General features: G+C 41.4%; 1 protein-coding gene across 3 annotated transcripts in view; it reads right to left on the reverse strand.

Moving 5' to 3' along the window:
- Positions 1-5,344: 5,344 nt before the first annotated feature.
- Positions 5,345-19,750, reverse strand: part of RAB28 (RAB28, member RAS oncogene family) — a 59,171-nt gene continuing 44,765 nt past the window's right edge. Inside the window, exons 5-8 of one of the 3 annotated variants that reach the window (XM_023508188.1) lie at positions 16,367-16,470; positions 11,084-11,161; positions 7,474-7,568; positions 6,171-6,270 (exon numbers count right to left, since the gene is read on the reverse strand). In XM_023508188.1, coding sequence (XP_023363956.1) covers positions 7,479-7,568; positions 11,084-11,161; positions 16,367-16,470 — 272 coding nt within the window. In that variant the 3' untranslated portion in view covers positions 6,171-6,270; positions 7,474-7,478. Of the gene's footprint in view, positions 6,271-7,473; positions 7,569-11,083; positions 11,162-14,269; positions 14,500-16,366; positions 16,471-19,750 lie in introns of those variants that run through there. The other 2 variants (XM_012812873.2, XM_023508189.1) reach the window with 2 other exon arrangements.

Below are 19,750 nucleotides of genomic sequence, written 5' to 3' on the forward strand. Positions count from 1 at the left end.
ACATACCACGTGTCCCTGAGTGCTCCTCCAGTCAGGGTCAGCTCTCATTTGATGACACAAGAGTGAGTACCAGAAGGCGGGTTCACAGGAGCCCTCCCGAAAACATCGAGTGCGGAGAAGGGCACAGGAAACTGCATTCAACTAACAGGCCCCCAGACCCTGGCTCCAGTCCCAAGTCCCCGTGTTTGGGGTGAGGACATTGGACCCTGAGAGGTTAAGTGGTTTGACGAGCCATCGGGCAGCTGGTTTCTGAGCTTTCTCCCTTGCTTTTTCAGGGCCTCTATTTCCCAGAGGAAGTGCCAGCAAAGATGCAGAGGTGGGGGACCCTGCTAAGACAGAGAGCTCTGGAGAGTTGAAGATGAACAGATGTTTTAGAAGGAAGGGTGGGGAGGCTGTTAGAGGGATCTGTGGGTCAGGCTGCAGAACTCACTTTCCTTTGATGGAAAAGGCTATCTAGGGGGCCACTGAGGAGTCTGACCATGAAAGTGACTCAAGTCATGCTCACAGCTGTGAGTGCAGCAGACCCTCAAGGTCTCTGAAGGGAGAGGCTGTTGGGGGGATCCAGGCCTCAGGGGGTGCAGGCAGCTGGGTGGGAAGGAAAGGGGCCTGAGAGACGCATGTAGCATCTGGGAACCACACATATGGCATCTGTGGGCTCCAGGTCAATTAAGGATTAAGGGCCAGGTCCAAGGTCCTAGGTAAGTGTAGTCACATGAGCTGAGTCACATGGGCAGTGCTAGCGACGTGGACCTAAGCCAGCTTCAGTCTGTGGTGTGGGGCCTGAGAATGTCCAGTGTGACTTGGAAACAAACAGTGTGCCTTTCCTCGTATGCAGCTCTCCAGCATGGAAAACCAATGCAATGGCGGGCCAGACAGAATGGAATATTTTGCCCTCAGCCCAAAGGGCCCCACTCTACTAAAAGGGCCACCACCCAAGGCTGAGGACGCAACAGGGGGACAGTCATCACGCTCACACCATCAGTCCAAACCGAGTCTTCCCTTACAAATCTGTCTGAGCACTCCCTGTCCCCACCCACCCTGCACACCACACTCACTAAAGTGCACTCTGTCCTGGCACTTGGGGTGCACAGTGCCCCATCAGCCAGTCTGTGTTCTGCTCCACCAGGAACCTCCCTCAGGCACTGAGCTGTGCTGCCTGGGTCGCGGGGCTTTGCCTCAACACTGTGACTTTGCTCTCTGAAAAAGTCTGACACATAATTTTCTGTCCTGATTGCATAAGATGCATAGATCCAGAAACTAAGGTTTATGTCAGGGTCATACTGTGGCCTTAGAGGGCTGAATCTACTCACATCACCCGTGTTGTAGATTTACTGTCTTCCAGGAGGTGAAATGCCTTGTTCTAAAAAACAGTAAGACAATTTTCTAAAAGGGGGAAATAAAGTGCCATGAGAACAAACTTATGTTTTCTAACTGGCACAGAGGGTCTGTGTGGCCAGGAGTGACCTGTCTACAGAGGTGCTATTGGCCAACTATCTGTAGACCGGGCGCACTCTCCAGCTTACCAGTGCCCACCACTGCCTGTCGTCCTAGGCTCTTGATTGCTGTTACTCCTTCAGTCGCTGACCCCGCCCCCAAGAGCATGTAACATTGCAACCCTGCAACATGACATAACACCTTATAACACCCACTCCGTCTCTGGGAAGCAAACGTTTGCAAGGTTCGTTCTTAGGCTGAATTGAAATCTTCACAAACCTTCCACCTGTCCATCCTACTCCTGGAGTCTCCATAGGTCTGACAGTAAAACTAATCTTTCCCTAAAGCCCATGCTCTCTACGTATTTGAAGACTACCACAGAATCTCTCTGCAGCCTTCCCTTTTCTGTATTAAATACACTGTCTTCCTTCAACTGTTTCCTACGACACTGAATCCCTCACTGTAGTCAGAATGGGCCCTGTTATCTTCTTACAGAGGGGCATCTGTGAGGAGAAAAATTCTGCAGAAGGGGTCTAATGCCCTGCAGCCCAAAGTGTAATACAAAAGCCAGGGGCGTCTGCACCACTCAGGAGCTTGTTCTTATACAACTGCAGAACCTCACATCCACCCCGTACCTCCTAGATGGAGATTCTCCTGCTGACCCAAATGCACACACCTACTCACAACAGAGACTCTCTTGGCTTTGAAGAAGCCTAACATTCTGTTACAGTTTTCCATGTTTCCTGTTCTCTGAAGTTTCTGGGTTTTCCACACTTACACCTAAGCCCCATCTTATTACACTGTGTCAATTTTTCGGATGCCTGTAACAGCTGATTACATTCTGACACTCGACCCATGTGCCTGCACTAAGACCTTGAGGCCAAAACACAGATCAGTTCATCTCTGTCTTTGGTGCCAAGCGAAAGCCCCAGCAAATAATATTGCTTATGCAAGAAGTAACCAAAACATAAAACGGTAACAGAAAATTGACTCGTGTAATCAAACAGCTCAAAGCGTGGCCTGATCCTGGGCTCAGACACCTGACAGGACTCAGGCGCTCCCCACCGTCCAGTTCTGCTTCCTTGGAGTCAGCCTTGCTCTGGGGCAGGATCTCCTTCTGTGACCTGGAGGTAGCCACCAGTGTCAGTCACAGCTACATCCTTTCTCACTCTAGTCCAGTTGGCAGAGACTTCTGAAAACTTCTCAGATTGATGCTTTTCTTTTTCTTTACTTTTTCAGAACCTTAGCAACATCCCCTCCAGTTTCGTCAGCTCTGATGGGGTTCTCAGCCCATCTGAGCCAACCGCTGGCGTGCAGGAAGATTACTGTCCGAGCAGTATGACCTGGTGAGGACCCACTCCAGAAGAGGCAGTGTGGCTGCAAGTGGAGGAAGGCTCCAGCAGGAAGTCACGAAGCTGGTGCTGGGTGAAGCTGGGAGATAAGCCACAGACGCCACCCTGATGCGCAGTGGGGCTTTAGTTTCCTTTGACTCTTGCAACTGTTTCCAGGATACGCAACATTAGAACAGTCACTAGCACAGGTTATGGCCAGAAAACTTTTCTATTTTTAAACAGCACACAAATTTGACTTGTGTGACCGCTCCATCACATTGTTTCAGTGACCAACTTGAAAAGGGCCTTGGCCTACCTCCTCCTGGAATAATAAAGCAGCAGACGTTGTTCTTTGGGCCACTCCAAAAACCACTGCAGGGTGGTTGGCCACACATAATAAAGGGTGCACTTGAAAGGCAGTGTCCAATGACCAGCTCTGGCTGAAGATGTTTGTGTTTTTCAAAAGCTCAATAAGCAGCAGAAATGACCACAATGTGTTTGAAACCTTATAGCGTGTGTCTTCAGGAGACAAAAGTGCCCCAAACTAGATGGAAAGACGTATAATTTTTTAAATTAAAAACTGTAGACAGGAGAGGTAATAGTCAAAGTAAAATAAGCATGAATCCTACGTTTTTGTTTCCAAAATAAAACCCGAGGTATGGGGAAAATTGCAATATGGAATTCAGAAGTGGGCTTGGGCACAGCTGTGCTGCGCGTTCCCTGTGCTGAAGACTCTCCATGACGGTCACACTCAGCTGGGAAAGGCAGAGAAACCAGTGAAGGCGGGCAAGGGGGGCACCTACCAGAGGGAAACTCACCACTGACCCGGGGGCAAAGGCTGTGGGCCAGGGCAGTCGGCGTGAGGGTACACAGCCCGGAACAGGCCACCACCACTTCTCAAAAGGATAACTTGGACCCAGGCCTGTCCAACTCTTAGGAAGGACAATCATAGTGTGATCTTCTCAAATGAAAAGCAGCCTAAAGCTGGTGCCAGCCTCGTCTGCTCTGAGAAACAATCTGTGTGGCTCCAGCCTTCACCACTTACTCAGCATAGACTTTGTGTAACCATTTACCCTCAGCTTCAGTTTCCCCTAGGAGCTGCGGCAATGATTCTCCTCTCATAGATAAAACAGTTTATGGGACAAATGCCCAGAAATGCCCAGGACAGAGCAAGCCTACAAAGGCCATTTTCTTCCCCGCCGCCTGCTTGGTGCTCCGACTTTACAAGCACACAACTGATGCTCTGCAGTTTCTCTCTGCTGCCCCTGAAAGCCGGCAGCACTCAGCTCATACCATCAGGTAACCTTACAATGCCACAGTCCTTGTATGACACATCTCAAGTTTTCACCTAGAGGTGAAAACAACTCAAATGACCAAAAGAGCACAGCCTGGCCTCTCACTGAGCATAAACCCTGGTAAAGTTGAGTGTAACAGCTTCAATCAATCACAGCTTTTAGAACAGCAGCAACAGCAGCAAGCGACTCTCCCACTAGGCTGTAAAGTCCCTACAGGTTAAGACCCCATTTATTCAACTTCACATTCTCCTCAAGCCCAGGTGACTGGCCTGTGGACACCCAGAAGACGGTGATAGGAATGGTGAACCACACTAGGATATGAAAGGCTGCTCAACTGTTACTAAATGAAAAATATAAAAATAAAAACGGGGGGAGGGACCCTCTGCTTAATGAGTAAAGATTAAATTTTAAAAATCTTGTATTATTACCATTACTGTTATTTTAAACTTTTAAATCTGCAGACCTACAGACCAAACATCAGGTCTAGTTCTAACTTCCTGATTCCATGATCTCTGGCAAGTTGCTTTTTCTCTCCACACTTCAGTTTCCTTAGTTACACGAGGATGCAAGGTAAGTTTTCTAAAATCCTTTTCAGCTCTAAAATAAAGGGTCCAAAATTTCTACACACACTTGTAGCAACTCTCTTCTGAGCCAGGCACCATGCTGGCAGCCACGAGGGAGCAGAGGCCACAGCCGGCCTTCAGTGTGCTTGTGGCTTACTAGGCAAAAGACAAGGACTATAGCCCAAGGCAGTGGCCATCTGAGAGGGACCAGTGTTAAACTGTCAGCCGTGCAGATGAGAACTGACTTTCCAGAGGGTGTGGGATTTGTTCCTGCTCTGATGCAGCCAATACAGAGCACCCCTCAGACCAGGCACTGTGCCTCAGCACAAAAGCACAACCAGGACGGACCCAGACACACAGAGCCCTGCCTCAGGGGGCCTGGAGGCTGGCTGGCAGGGGCCAGGCACTTGGAGAAGGGAGAAGAATCGCCAGCAGAGCAATCTGTGGAGTAAAGGCAGGAAAGCAGGGAACCAGGTGGGTGGCCAGGAGTGAGCTCAGCCCTGACTGCACTGTGGGAGGCGCAAGAGGAAGGGGAAAGCATGAGGCCGGCAGCCAGCCTGAAACACCAGGGCATGGCGTCCAGATTTCAGATGGTCCAACAAAGTCACCCAGCACTCTCAGTGATCGACTGTGCTTAAATGTCACGGGGTCGCTGATTTTGTTTCCAAATACACCTTGTTTTGTGTAATAGAAAGAAAGATGCAAGGAAATTCCCCAAACAGTAATTTAAATAAATTTATTTGTGAGAGAAAAGCATCTGAACGTCAGGTACCATCGGCCCACAGTGACCCAGAGCCGGTCCTAGCTCATTCTGGGAGTGCCCTCACACAGTCTGCAGGAGAGAGTCCGGTGGAACTCAGAATTCATAGAGCCGTCGGACGTGGGCATTATACGATGCGTAATGAACATGATACAGTAATAAAAATACAATATCAAATACTCACCGCTTTGTGAGTTACAAACTACTGTAGAAACAATTTAGGCCCCTTTTTAAAAAATGAAAAAATATTTCTGTTACAGCCTTATTTCAAGCATTTTCAGTTACATACAGCTTTATACATTTTCACTTACAACAGACAGCAAGAGAACGCCTTCCCGAGTACCTGTAGTGAAACCTGTTACTTGTTTGATGTCTGCACTCTGGAAGATACTTCAACATGTGTGAATTCAGATAAAAGCATGGAACTGTGTGTGGCAAAATCCCGGCTGACGGTCAAGACTTGGAGAGTTTTCATATATTGTTAAAAAAAATTACATTGGGGAGAAAAGCAGCGAGGACACACAGAGAAGCAACATCGTCCTTCCTCGATGAAGCGATCTAAGTCCAGAGAATGGGCTCTGCGCTTTCAGTTCAAAGTGTATGGTCCCAAAGATGGATTCTTTAGACTCCAAGGAGCTGCAGCTGTGAGGCAACACTCACTGATGAAGGAAGGTGGGAGGAAAGTGTTAACTGAACTAGAGATGGTCACTGAGAAAGCAGGTTCCCAGAAGTCCACAGGCCCACCCAGAGGTAAAGGGCGGCCAGAGCTACGGACGACACAGAGGAGAACGCAGTCACTGGACTGCACACATGGAGCTTCTGGGAGGGTTAACAGTTCTTGACAGAGGCTCCTGGTTGTAGTTTACAATGTCTGCCTTCACCACCCTCTGTCACAAAGGAAAGCAGAGTTATTATCAGGACATCAGAACACTGAGAAAGACCTCCTTAAAGTGTATTTTTATGTTATCAACTTTGGTGAACTCCTGATGATAGGTATCATGCAAGAAGCAGGAGCTGATATGATTGAAAGAACAACCAGAATAAAGTAATGGAGAGCTGGGGTTTTTTTGTTTTTTTTTTTTTAATAAAGGAGGCAACTCTGTTTTTGAGTCTTTCCCAGTTTTATGACATTAACTTGGTTATCACAAGTCTCATAAAAAGTGACAAATCAATAAGAAAAATTAAACCCTGATTATAATTTAAAGAAAAGGAATTAAAATTAATCATTCACATATATTTTAATTCATTTTATCATGTGAAAGTAATGTCATTGTTCATTAGTATTTCTATAAGCCATTGCACTTAGCCATAACTTTCCTTACAATTTTTATAGCAGTTTTTGACTTAGTAAAAAGGGGTATAAACGTCAGAAGATTAACACATAAGGCAAAAATGGTTTGGGCAACCCATTTTTTAAAACTTCCAATTTTTAAAACTCTCCTCCCAAATTCCTAACTTGCTTCTAAATACTTCGATACTGGGTTTTGAATAATAACTCTTAACAAAATATGACACAATGAATAATTTTCAAAATTACCTCATTTTCATGTTCTTAAAATAACGTAAACTAAGAGACACTTATAATCCTTCCCTCCCATACACTCTTCACGTGAATGTGGTAACATGCCCTACTATTCATCCCCAAGTAGTAAGCTACATTAAAACAAGCCCTTCCTGTTTTCTACACGTTTACTAAGTCTGCACATGGAAGCAGACAAAGAAGGGCAATTCAAGGCAAATTTTAAAAATACTCTTTAAATTACAAGGCTATTTCAGGAAAAATGGAAAGGAATGAATAATGAAATAACTGTCCCAATTCTCCACTTCACTGCATGTGTAATAAACACAACCATAAAGACAAATATGTTTGAAAGTGACTGAAATGTTGTTTTAATTTGTTCCCAATTTCTTGTTTAATGGGTTAGTCTCTTGGCAAAAGGCCAATTTTTCAGTTCAAAAACAGAACTTATGCAATATTAATTTCCAATAATATATAATCATCACCTGAACTTCCCTATTCATAAGGAATAAAGAACAAGATGGCATTCACTAGTTCTCCCCCCAAATTGTAACAATGTATCCATTAATACCTGCGCTACTGTACAGAGCAGACTGTGCTCTGAGCAGAGCTGGTACGCTGAGTATCTTCTTCCGGATACTTCACTATTTCTGCCCTGACAATATGCTGTCAATTCCATACAACATAAAGAAGACAAAGAAGAAAGAATAAAAAAAGTAGACAAAATGGAAAGTATGTTCAATGACTGAAAATAGAAAAAATACCAAAGTAGAAAAAGAAAATTAACATATAAATTTAAACAAGTCACAAACGAAACAGTAGAATGCATACAAATGAGAAGAGAATGAGCCAGGAGCCGAGAGCGAGCCCTTCTCTACAATTCTGTTTATTAAAATAGATGTGTCAGAGCCACGCGTGTCATTAGGAGCCTTGCACGTCCTGTTTTTCAGAGGAAGACCAGAGCTAGTAATGAACAACTGAGATATTTCTTAATTCTTTGAAAACAGAATTTGAAAGTGGTACTTTAAGTGTGTCTGTAGGGCCTGGGGGAATATTCTGGAAGTTCCTGGAGGAATGGAGGGCTGGGGCTGGCGCAGGTGGATGAAGGGTCCTGAGGAAGATGATGGCATCCTTATTTATGGAGCATTAAAGAGTGTTTATTGCTGCTGTAATGAGACTAAAATATAAATAAATGAATAAATAAATAAAATAGATGTGTCCACTGTAGTTCCACTTTTAATAATCCAAAATGGAATTATGGGGGTTATCCGATGCTACACTAGTATCGATCCCTTTGCAGAAGTACTAAGTACTTTGACATACTTGACTGAGGACACCCTGTATCCACGGCTCCACACCAGCAATGTGCAGGGATTACACTAAGCCTAATGGGAAGAGAAACACAACCACGAGCACTGCCATGCAGCGTGCGCAGCTCACAGTGGGAGGGCGAGGAGAGGACGGAAGACAATCAGAGGAAGCCATAGGCCATTTACAATTTCCATATTTAATAACATTTCTTACTTGTCCAAGACTTCCTTTCTGTGTTCACTCCCCCCATTCCTAACCGTGACCTCCACATTTCCAAATTCCATATAGCAATAAACCAATATAAGATGCCATTGTAGGTCACATAAAAAAAATTCATGAAATATTATATTTAAACACAACAGCTGCTGCTTTCAAATATCTAAGAGTTTTGCTAAATAACTGTTTTATTATACTGTTATAATTTAATTGCCATAACCCTTAGGATGACAGGACCACAAGGGACAGACACATATGCAGGACAGACAACATCTCCCCAGTGTTTCCAGATTTGAAACTATTTTTGCTTTTCCATGATTACAAGTATCTTATTTCAGACACCTGTCCTTCATTATTAATGAATTCATAATAAATTAATTAATATAGAAAAGCATCTTACTATGGGCTGCTGTATGTGATGACATTTATAAATAAAGATTCAACAAACAACTGCGAAGAAGTCCACGGGAGGCTAAAGCATATGAATTTATTATCATTAGCCTTGGCTAGCTCCCACTTAGGGTCACCAGTAAGCAGTGCTAACTTCTGGACAAGACTCATGATTTACTAGGCACTCAGCCTGATGCTATCAACAGAAGCATTACCAGCTGCCAAAGGAGTGCGAGGAGGCACATCAGTGAAATATTGTGCACCATTATCTAACCTCCCCAGACCTGACTGTTTCATGCCAAGCTGTGGGTTACAACCAAGGAGAGGATTTTCATAATCAGTACGCAACTCATCAATCCAACTAAATGTCAGCTTAAACCCTGTCCTCTAAACACAGCCAGGTTACTGACCTGCAGCTGAGACATTCTGGTCAAAGTCCTGACTAACATAAACAACTTGGGTTTTCATCATTAATTTTCACCAAATTAATGAAGAATTAACAAGGCAGCATCTTTCTCAGGAGTCTCAACGGCTTGACATAAAGCTTTACACAATGTTTCTGAACTGAAAGTCATAAGTAAGGCTCTGTGGATTTAAAACTTTGCTTCCTATGAATAGAAAAACATAATTTCCATGTCATAAACTTCACAGTAGGTGGTTTGGCTGTAGTTGGCTTGTTTATAAGCCATTTATTGAAGTTTTTAGAGAAAATGTCACCTACAAAACACCACCCTTTATTTTAGGAGCCACAAAGCACACTCAATTACTCTCTGCTATTACTACGTAGTCAACAGAGTAAAAACAGCAAAAGAGGGAGGGTGGGGCTTGGTGAACCCCAGCAGGCCCCTGACTGTTGGAACATCTGCAATGCCAGGTGGAGCTGGGTGAATCCCAGCAGGCCCCTGACTGTCAGAACATCTGCAATGCCAGGGTGGGGCTGGGTGAACCCCAGCAGGCCCCTGACTGTCGGAACATCTGCAATGCCAGGTGGGACTGGGTGAACCCCAGCAGGCCCCTGACTCTGTCAGAGCATCTGCAAGGCCCATGCTGGCAAAGGAGAGGCAGCTGTCCAGAGGGTCAGCAGGAAAGGACGCTGGGTCTGGGGCTGAAAGGGGCAGAGCAGCACGGATGCACTCTTGGGAAGATGCAGAAAGATCAATGTGGCCAGTCACTCACTTGCACCTTCCTCCCAATCGTAGTAATGTGTTTGTCACTGCAAGAGCCAGTTTGTCACAAAGTAACGTATCCTCAAAGCTAAAGATTTGTCACTATCATTCATTCAAAACCAATCACTATCCTAGGAATTACACACATCAAGGTCTGTGTGATTAAGCAAATCATGGTGATTTCTCTTTCACGTATTCTCCCAGGCCAAACCAAGTAGCTATTTTTTATGTGTTTGGAAGCTACTTAAAGAGCACAAAATACACACGTCTTAGCCCTGTGTTTGACCATAGGAAATACAGAAATAAAAGTCTTTAAATCCTAGGAATTTAAAATATTTAATTTCCAGATTTCCAAATCTTTTAATCAAGTCCTAGAAATAGGCATGTATAACAGGATGTATAACAATTTTCCACTGATATTAGCTCTAATTGTTTTAAAACACACACACACAGAGTAACCACGAGAGTAAACACAAGACTGCTAACTCCAGAAGAGTTACAGAGAAACTTAAAGAATAATTATACCTTTTTAACTGCATGGGATAGAGATGAGGTAGAGAAAATTGATGAAAAAATGTAATTGGTTTTATGTAATTGTTTATAACCAAGCCACTTCTGAAACTTAACTTTAAACTATAAGCCCTTGCTCTGATTTTTCATTCTGTCAAATATATGAGTTAGTGTCCAATTATAGTGGTACTATAAGTTCTAAGTTCTTCACTGCTGGTACTCATGTTTATTACTAGTGAAAGAACTAAAAAATCCACAATAATTGACAATGCTATTAAACAATAAAATAATATTAAGAACTAATATGAAGAACAGATAACTCTGAAAAAACTTAGAGAAGTACAAAACGACGTGTCAGCACTGTTACATAGCTACTGATGAAATCTCCATTACAGTAATATATTTTTTCCAACAAAACAAACAAAATGAGGTTTCAAGGCAAATTCCTCATCTTCTGTGATGAGCACATGTCACACACAAAGCTCTAGAGACACTGCATGGAATATAAAAGGAAAGGATTCTTGGGTGGAAACTAATGTCTTGTAATAAATCCATTAAATTTTTAAATATAAAGTTCACGATAATCACCTGTGACTGTTCTATTTCTGCTTTGTTTAATTTGATTCCAAGGATTTCAGCAGCGACTTTCTGAAAACACAGGAAGACCTACATAACAAAAATAGGCTTAAGTGATTTAAAACAGGCATGCTTCAGTTACCTTCAAATAAATTGAATTTTCTAAAACATGATAAACAGCAAGAATTACAAAAATAAAATGTAACAAGTGATTCTAAAAATAGCTTTATTTGTCAAATATAAGACATCTTAAATATAATAATTTTTTTAAACGATTAAACCACCATAATTTGAAAAATCAAGCAATTTACTGAATTGGTCTAAATTTACATTGATATCTAAAAGCATACATTTTAAAATATTTAACTTGACAATTTCAACTACCACTTTTTAAAAACAGCAAAAAACAACAAAAAAAAATCCATACCTACTAACATAATAAACTCTCCTAATTCCTGAAGAACACGAAAATAAATCTATCTATACTTTACTACCCTGGTTTTTCCCTGCCAATTCTACGGGTCTTCTGAACAACATAAGACCTTGGTCTTACTTTACAAGCCTTTAATGATCTCTGTGGCTCTCATATCAATTGCAACAGATTCTCTGTATCTTTTGAGGAAAGCAACTTGGTGCTCTTTACTGTACTCTTATCAGTCAAAGGACAGAAGCAGTTGACTCTGTTACAGTTGAACAACAGTCTACAAACACTTTTCTAGAGACAGCCTTTCAGGCACAGTGAGCTCATACAGGGTCAGCTGCAAGTATCAGCGCTACAGTCCTGACGTTTGCTGCAGTCTAACTTATCTTTCCTTTATAAATGTACTGCCACAATTTTACCTCTACTCATCTTATGAATGTTTACTGAATATTTACCACAAGTTCACTAATTTAATCTTTATTTCTAATTGAAAGAGATACATATCCCTGAAAGGCTGATGCCATTTGTACTCCTGAAGATATAACATATTTTAGTTCACTGATGGTCAATATTCAAAGAACAGGAAAGTGGAGAGAAAGAGAGTGATGATAAGAGAAGAGAAGCAAAGAGGAGAGAACACAAAGCATGGAGGCTCTGAGAGGACCTGGGAGGATCTTGGAGGCTCTGGGAGGACCTGGGAGGATCTTGGAGGCTCTAGGAGGCTCTGGGAGGCTCTGGGAGGACTTGGGAGGCTCTGGGAGGATCTTGGAGGCTCTGGAAGGTTCTGGAAGGCTCTGGGAGGACCTGAGAGGCTCTGGGAGGACCTGGGAAGCTCCGGAAGGATCTTGGAGGCTCTGGCAGGCTCTGGGAGGAGCCAGGAGGTTGTGGATCTTGGAGGCTCTGGGAGGATCTTGGAGGCTCTGGCAGGCTCTGGGAGGACCCAGGAGGTTCTGGAAGGATCTTGGAGGTTCTGGGAGGATCTCAGAGGCTTTGGCAGGCTCTGAGAGGACCCAGGAGGTTCTGGAAGGATCTGGGAGGCTCTGGGAAGCCACTGGGAGACATCTATTCTGAGTGAAATGAGAGCCATGGGAGAGTGGCCAATGTGACCTTTACCTCACCAGGATCAATCCAGTTGTTGCACTGAGCATTCACTATACAAGATCAAGTGTACAAGAAGAAAAATCAGCAAGGACACTAATGTAAGAGATTCTGGAGGGTGAACCCAAGTGTAGAAGATGGGCAGAAACAGGCACCAGGTTCTGGATATAATTGGAAAGCAGAGCCAGCAGGACTTGCTGACAGATGTGGGGTGAGAGGAGGAGAGCAGTCAGGGAGGACTCTGTGGCTCAAGCCACTGGTGGAACAAATCCACTATTCAGCGAAGTGAGGAAGACCTGAGAGACCTGAGGAGGAAACAGCAAAGCTCAGCTCTGGTGTGCCAGCCCCGTAACTCTTAGACAGCTGAGTGGACGGGCCAAGAGGGCGCTGGACACATGACTCTGTAGCTCAGGCAAGAGGTCTGGGCAAAGCTTGAGACTAAGCCAACTCACTAAGGGAGTAAGTGAGGAAAGTTAGGAAAAGGGACAGCCAAGACTGAACCCAAGAGAACTACAATATTTAGGGGCTGGAGAGATAAGCTGCAGTCAGTCAAAGGCACTGAGAGAGCAGAGAGAAAGACTGGAGGGAAATCAGGAGTGGAAGTGTCCAGGAAGCTAAGTTATAAATATTTCAAAGAGGAGAATGTGACCAATTATTGTATATGCTGCCACTTAATCATGAAGGGCACAGAAAACTGACCACTGGATTCATCAGAAAGGAGGACATCAGTGAGCTGGATAATAGGGATTTGGGCAAAATGCTAGGGAAACAGTCTGCTGGAACTGTGCAAGAGAAACCAGGACAGGAACTAGAGACGACAACACTTTGGAAACATCCTGCTGGAAGCTAGAGGAAAGAAATAAAGCAATAGGTAGAGGAGATGGGGTAGAGACTTTTCTTATTGTTTTCAAAATGTCATAACATTTTGTATGTTGAAAGAATAATCCAGTAGATGGAAAAAAATATGATGTGGGAAGGACAGAGAATCACTAAAGCGATGCCTGTGATTAGGCGAAGGAAAAAGGACTGGGGCATGATGGAGGAGTCGGCCTGGCTAGGAGCACTGACCCCACAGTGGCCACTGAGCAGGCGGGAGGCATGGAGCAGACGGGGCTGGGGCAGGACGGAGGCAGAGGTGGTGCTGGTGAAGTCGTCTTCTCTGTGTTCCACATTTCTTTTAAAATAGGAAACAAGGTCATCAGCTGAGAGAATAGAGGGAGATGTTCTGAACATCAGAAGCAGGAAGAGAAGCTGTGAAAATAGTCACCTAGGTGAGGAAGACAGATGGCAGGTCAGGGACATGTGGTGCAATCACCAAGCAACATTAAGACCCACGTGCAGTCAGCACTTGTGATTTAAAGGGAAACCTCCAGCGTGGCCTCGGTGCCATGTGTGTGGGTACAGCCGTGGAGAAGTGGAAGTATGGTTTACATCAGAATTAGGGTTCAGCCAAATGAGTCTGACAAATTAAAGAGAGAACAGAGAACTGAGGGTACGTGCATGGCAATAGTGTGGACTGCCATGAGATTTAAGTTCGGAAAAGAGGAAAATGAAGACATGAAAGGAGGTCAGGCCTCTTGAAAAGACATTAGGGTCAATGACTCCTAAGTCCTTCTGGGTTGACGAACGACTAGGTTCTCTGTCTGCAAGAACGTGAGATGGGATGGCTGGTGGTTAGTGAGGAGGACGCCGTGTCCTGGGAAGGGCAGTAGTGATCTGTGCTGATGAGCCCTGTGGCTGTGGGCAGCAGAGGAGAAACGAGGCCAGTGAAGCCACTCAAGGTTATGACAGAGGCAGCCTGGGAGACAGCAGCACCGGGGCCAGGTGCTCAACTCCGCAAGCAGCGAAGGGCAGTAACTTGGAGCTGGAGAGGACCACCAGTCGTAGAGGGATTCCACAATAACAAGCCCTTTGAAAGGAGTGTTTAAAAAGAAAACAATGAGACTTTTTAATGGTGGTTAAATATAAGTACACAAAAAACACCAAGTGGTTAAAAACATACTAAAATACTAGAAGCTTAAAAAATTCTAAAATGGCAAAAGACCCCAAGGAAATGAGGGTAAAAACCCAGTCAATCCAGGAATGAGTTTATCAAGAATTATTGACACTGAATTATTTTAAATGGTCTGGGTGGGCATGTGCCCATGTTCATATTATCCTGGGGAAAAGGCTTCTAGGAGGCCAAATTTTTAATGGGGTTAGCCCCTAAAATGATTAATCTCCCTTTATATGATTTAATATTTATCCTAGGCATAAAAATTACAAAGGATATCATAAATAAAAAAACATCAAAAAGATTAAACCAGAGGAAAAATGTCACACTCCTTTTGGTTGAAAAATGTTAGGAAAATTAAACAAAAAAGAAGGTAATAGGGAATATTTTCAAAAGTTATGACAAATAGCTACTATACCTAACATAAAAATGGTATAGAAATTAACTTTTTAATTATAAAAAATTACGAACAGACAATAAGCAGAAAATAAGTAGGTAAAATAAAATGTTTAAAATGTCAACTTCAATTGTAATCAGAATTTTAAAAATGAAGGGTATTTTGGGGGGGGTACAAATTTAAAAGGTTTAAAAATAAATAAATCTTGAATGTTAAAAAGGGTATAGTAGTCATGGCAATCATACCATGCTGGGATACCATAAATTAATTTAGCCTTTCTGGTGGTAATCTGGCAATGTTCACTCCCCTGTCAAGGAATTCATCTAAAAAAAATTACCAAAACTTCAAAAGCTTATGGATAAAATTTTATATTAGAACATTCATTATGCCCTAAACTTAGAAAGGCCCTATATATTCAACAATACAAACACAGTTAAATACATTTTTGAATATTTATTTAATGAATTATTAAATCTATTTAATGTTTAATGACATATGGAATTTTTCTACATATAAAATATTAAGTAAAGAGGTGAAAGAAAACTATATAATATGACCCTAATTTTTTAAAATGAGTATTTATTACAGTTAATACAATAGCCTTGGCATGTCACTGTTTGAATTCCTAAGTCCTACCTTCACCACTTAGCTGTGTAACCTGGACAAAAGAACTTCCACAGAACTACACAACTTCTCTAAAATGGACAGAACAGTCCAATGCCCAGCACAAAGTACACACTCAGCACGTGCAACCAATTTCTATATGGACCATTTCTATTTGTCATAATTTTTGCAAATATTCCCTATTACCTTATTTTTTATTAATTTTCCTAACATTTTTTCAACGAAAAGAAGTTTGAAATTATTCCTCTGTTTTAATCTTTTTGATGTTTTTTAATTATGATATCCTTTGTAATTTTTATGCCTAGGATACATATTAAGTAACATAAAGGGAGCCTAATCTTTTGAGGGGGGGTGAAACCATTAAAAATTTGGCCTCCTGAGTGCCTTTTCCCCAGGATAATAAGAACGTGGGCACATGCCCACCCAGGCCATTTAAAGAGCTCAGTGTCACAGCAAGTAGCGGGGTTAGTATTTTTGAGCATTAGAAAAGATTCTGTGAAATCATATGAGATTATGAATGGTCATCTCTAGGTTTAGGGATTATGGGTGGCTTATGTTCATTTTAATTCTCTGCATTTTAAAATTCCCTATAATAATTATACAATTATGTTAAATGAATTATAAAATAATACAGACGGAATAGACATGTTATAGCTCGTCCATTTTATGACTTCAATAGGAATTAGTGGAAGCATGCTTGCTATGAATGTTAGTAAATAAAAGTAAACATCACTGACTATGCAATACTCATGTTTTACTTACAGAGTCTCCTGTCTTGGCAGAGACAAAGTGACTACTGAAACCATTTTCCTGGCAAAACCGTAAGTGTTTTTCAGGTTTTACTGTTCGCATGTGCTCCAAATCGACTAGAAAAGTGTGAAAGAGAGAACAGAATTTGATATTAGAGTCAATCAAAACATTTTAACATGTTTAAATTTGACTTACTTTCCAACATTATATCCTAGCTGTGTAATCTGGGGCAACTTATTTAGCCTCTTTATACTTCAGTTCCCACATCTATAAATGGAAATAACAAATAGGCTATGTGATACAGAGTTCTTTGAGAACTAATCCATGTACAATACACAATGACCAGCAGGTGACCACGGCTGTGAGAAAATCTAACCCACCTTTATCCTACAGATGCAGGCGCATCGAGGAGGCTCAAGAATACAGTCCATGTAATCACAGTGGTTAACTGGTGGCCAGGAGTACTTACCCAAGCATATTCAGCTTGAGATCATTTAATTCCTTTAATAATTAGAATAGTTATGTAATCTCTATAAACTTAAATTTTAACACAAATATGTAATTAATTTTCTGCTAAAAACAATCAATATCACATTGCCTACTTAATCTATTCACAGCCATGGTTTAACTTCACAAACACACAGTTCAGTTGCTTTCCAAATCTATCGGTCTGGAGAGTAACAGGCAAAGATACATTTCCTCAAACAGTTCCATTTCCTCCCTAGTACTCGCTTTATCCAGGACGGTCTACCTTTTCAAATGTAATCCTTTATTGAACAGTTTCTCTTTTTATAGCACTACAGACCTTATAAGGGTGTTCACTCAATGCCCTCAAATTATAAAGCAAATATATTCATAGGATTTAAGGACAACTAGGCCCTTTGAGTCAACATAGGAAAAAAAAACTTAAACTGATTTCCTGAGAAAGGGACCCAACTGACTCGTAAAAACTTGTAAATTTGCAAATCTAGTAAGCCTACATAATAGTGGCGATTGATTATCAACTAAAAAATGCTCTCATACTACATAAAAGGCTTTATATAAAATTATACTGAAGGTCTGTAGTTTTAGGCTCAAGAAATCTTTCTTTAGAAGATTTTTGAACTTGTGGGGGGATGAATGCCTGAGCCCCATTTATGTTGCTTACCTTGAAAAATAAGTACTTTTTTTTCTTTTCTGGACTCTAGTTACTGTTCCTTATACATCACTGAGATTTGTAAGAACATCTAGATACCACAGGCATCAATTTGTGAAAGACTAAAATACTAATCTATTAACAATGACATTTATATATCTAATTTATCATAATATTGAAGTTAAAATACTTTCCTAACTCAATAAGAATAAGAACAAATCATGTCACTAGGAAAAAACTCCAATGAGGTCACTATCCAATTAAACAGTCATAAAGTTGTGTCATTTAATGTGTGTGTGCATTTGTCTTTTTAGCGAAATAGCCTATCTTTGTTGTCTTTCTGTTTTTTTTCCTCTCTCTTCCTCCTCCCAACTCTCCATCTACCACATAATGAAGAGACCAAAACTATCACTGCCCAACCCAAAGCACTGGTGCAACAATCACTTACGGAGCACCTGGTAAGAACCCAAAGATGAAAAATACATCATCTAATCCCTCAAAAAGTTACCACAAGTATTATGAACATAAAATACCATTAAGAACTATAAAAAATTATCTTAAATAGCTGAAATAATCACAAGTGAGACAGCAGATATAAAGAGAAGGTGGACACAGCATCTCCCTACAAAGTTCTCCTGGGTCTGCAGTGCTCATACTCAGTAGGCAACAACTCAGAGGGCTCCACTACCAGAGGCTACGGTCTGATATTACATCCAAGAAATCACTGCCAAATCCAATGACCTGAAGCTTTCTCCCTGTGTTTTCTTCTAGGAGTTTCAGATCTTTGAGTAATTTTGAGTTAATTTTGCCACAGTGTAAGATCAGGGTCCAGCTCCCTTCTTTTGTGTGTGGATGTTCAGTTTTCCCAACGCTGTTGGTTAGACTGTCCTTCTCCAATTGAGTGGTCTTGGCTCTGCTGTGGAAGATCACATGACCCCGTCATCTATGCAGTTTATTTCTGGGCTCTCCAGCCTATTTGGAAGGCTACGAAGAAATAAATTGGAGCTCTTAGTCAGCATGGTCGACACACAGAGGTCAGTCTTCCACTGAGTATATGCAATGCATGTTTGGCCTACGGAAATCAGGTCAACTTAAGGTGGTGCTCGGTGTAAGAGGTGGTCAACTATGAAGGTTCTACTGTACAGCAATGGAAGGCCTTTGGAAGGCGGTAACCAACGGCACAATATACTCTTTGCAGCTTAAAAATTACTCTGGCTGCCATGAAGGGAATGGATGTCCAAGGGCACAAACAGAAGCAGAGAAACCACTTTAGGAGATTTCTGAAACAACCTAAATTCTTCCAAAATTTTCAATCTTGGCAGATAGATAAGCATTGTTCTAATTTCACACACACAAAAATCCTGATGTTTAGACTAACTTAACTAAAAGCCTAAATCTCGCCCCAAATTGTAGCACCAGAATTAGAACCACGCTATCTGCTTCAAATCCAGTTAGAGGCTCCTAAAGAAGAAAGAGCATCAACTTCAGAGGTGATCATTTTAAGTCAAACTTTTACTTAGAATTTTAACTAAAATAATAATGATATGTAAACTTTAAATAATCACTGTAGCTGGTGATTTACTTTACTTTAAAGTATTAATTAATAACAATAAATCATAAACCGGAGGCCATAAGCATTACGGAAGAATGTAAGATATGTTCTGACTTAGCACTTGATTATATAAAGCCTTTACAAAGTACTTGCAGCTGTACATACAAGTTGTGAAATTACATAATGTTTAAAAATGATCCATCACGATTAGACCAAACATGACAAGTAAAATTCCCTTAATAATTTATTAAATTTGATTTACATGTGCTTAAAATTATGTATATATTTTGACTTCTAAAACACACAGGCTAATGCTAATAGCCAGGTATGGAACAACCTCTCTTCCTATGTCCTATGTGTTTACTGGCATTTAGGATTCCTGCCTTATTCAAGATCTCCATTGCATTTACCTATATAATCACTGATAACAATGAGCAGAAGTCTCAAAAGATACATTATTAAATGGAGTAGCTTGCTTTAAACCTAGATATATCAAATATAGTAACATCCCATCTATTAATCAGACTAAATGATGTTCACTTTTAAGTAAAACTTCAAAATTCTGAAACACTGTACAAAGTATCTATATTATTTGGCCTGAGGCTTTATAATGTTCATATTTTCCCAAATAAGTATTTTTCAACATGCTATTAAGTGCATATTCTATAATAATTATGACATCTTTCAAACTAGAGAAAGTATTATGTTA

This window comes from Otolemur garnettii, unplaced genomic scaffold (genome assembly GCF_000181295.1).
Source record: "Otolemur garnettii isolate 467f Iridium unplaced genomic scaffold, OtoGar3 scaffold00228, whole genome shotgun sequence".
NCBI lineage: Eukaryota > Metazoa > Chordata > Mammalia > Primates > Galagidae > Otolemur > Otolemur garnettii.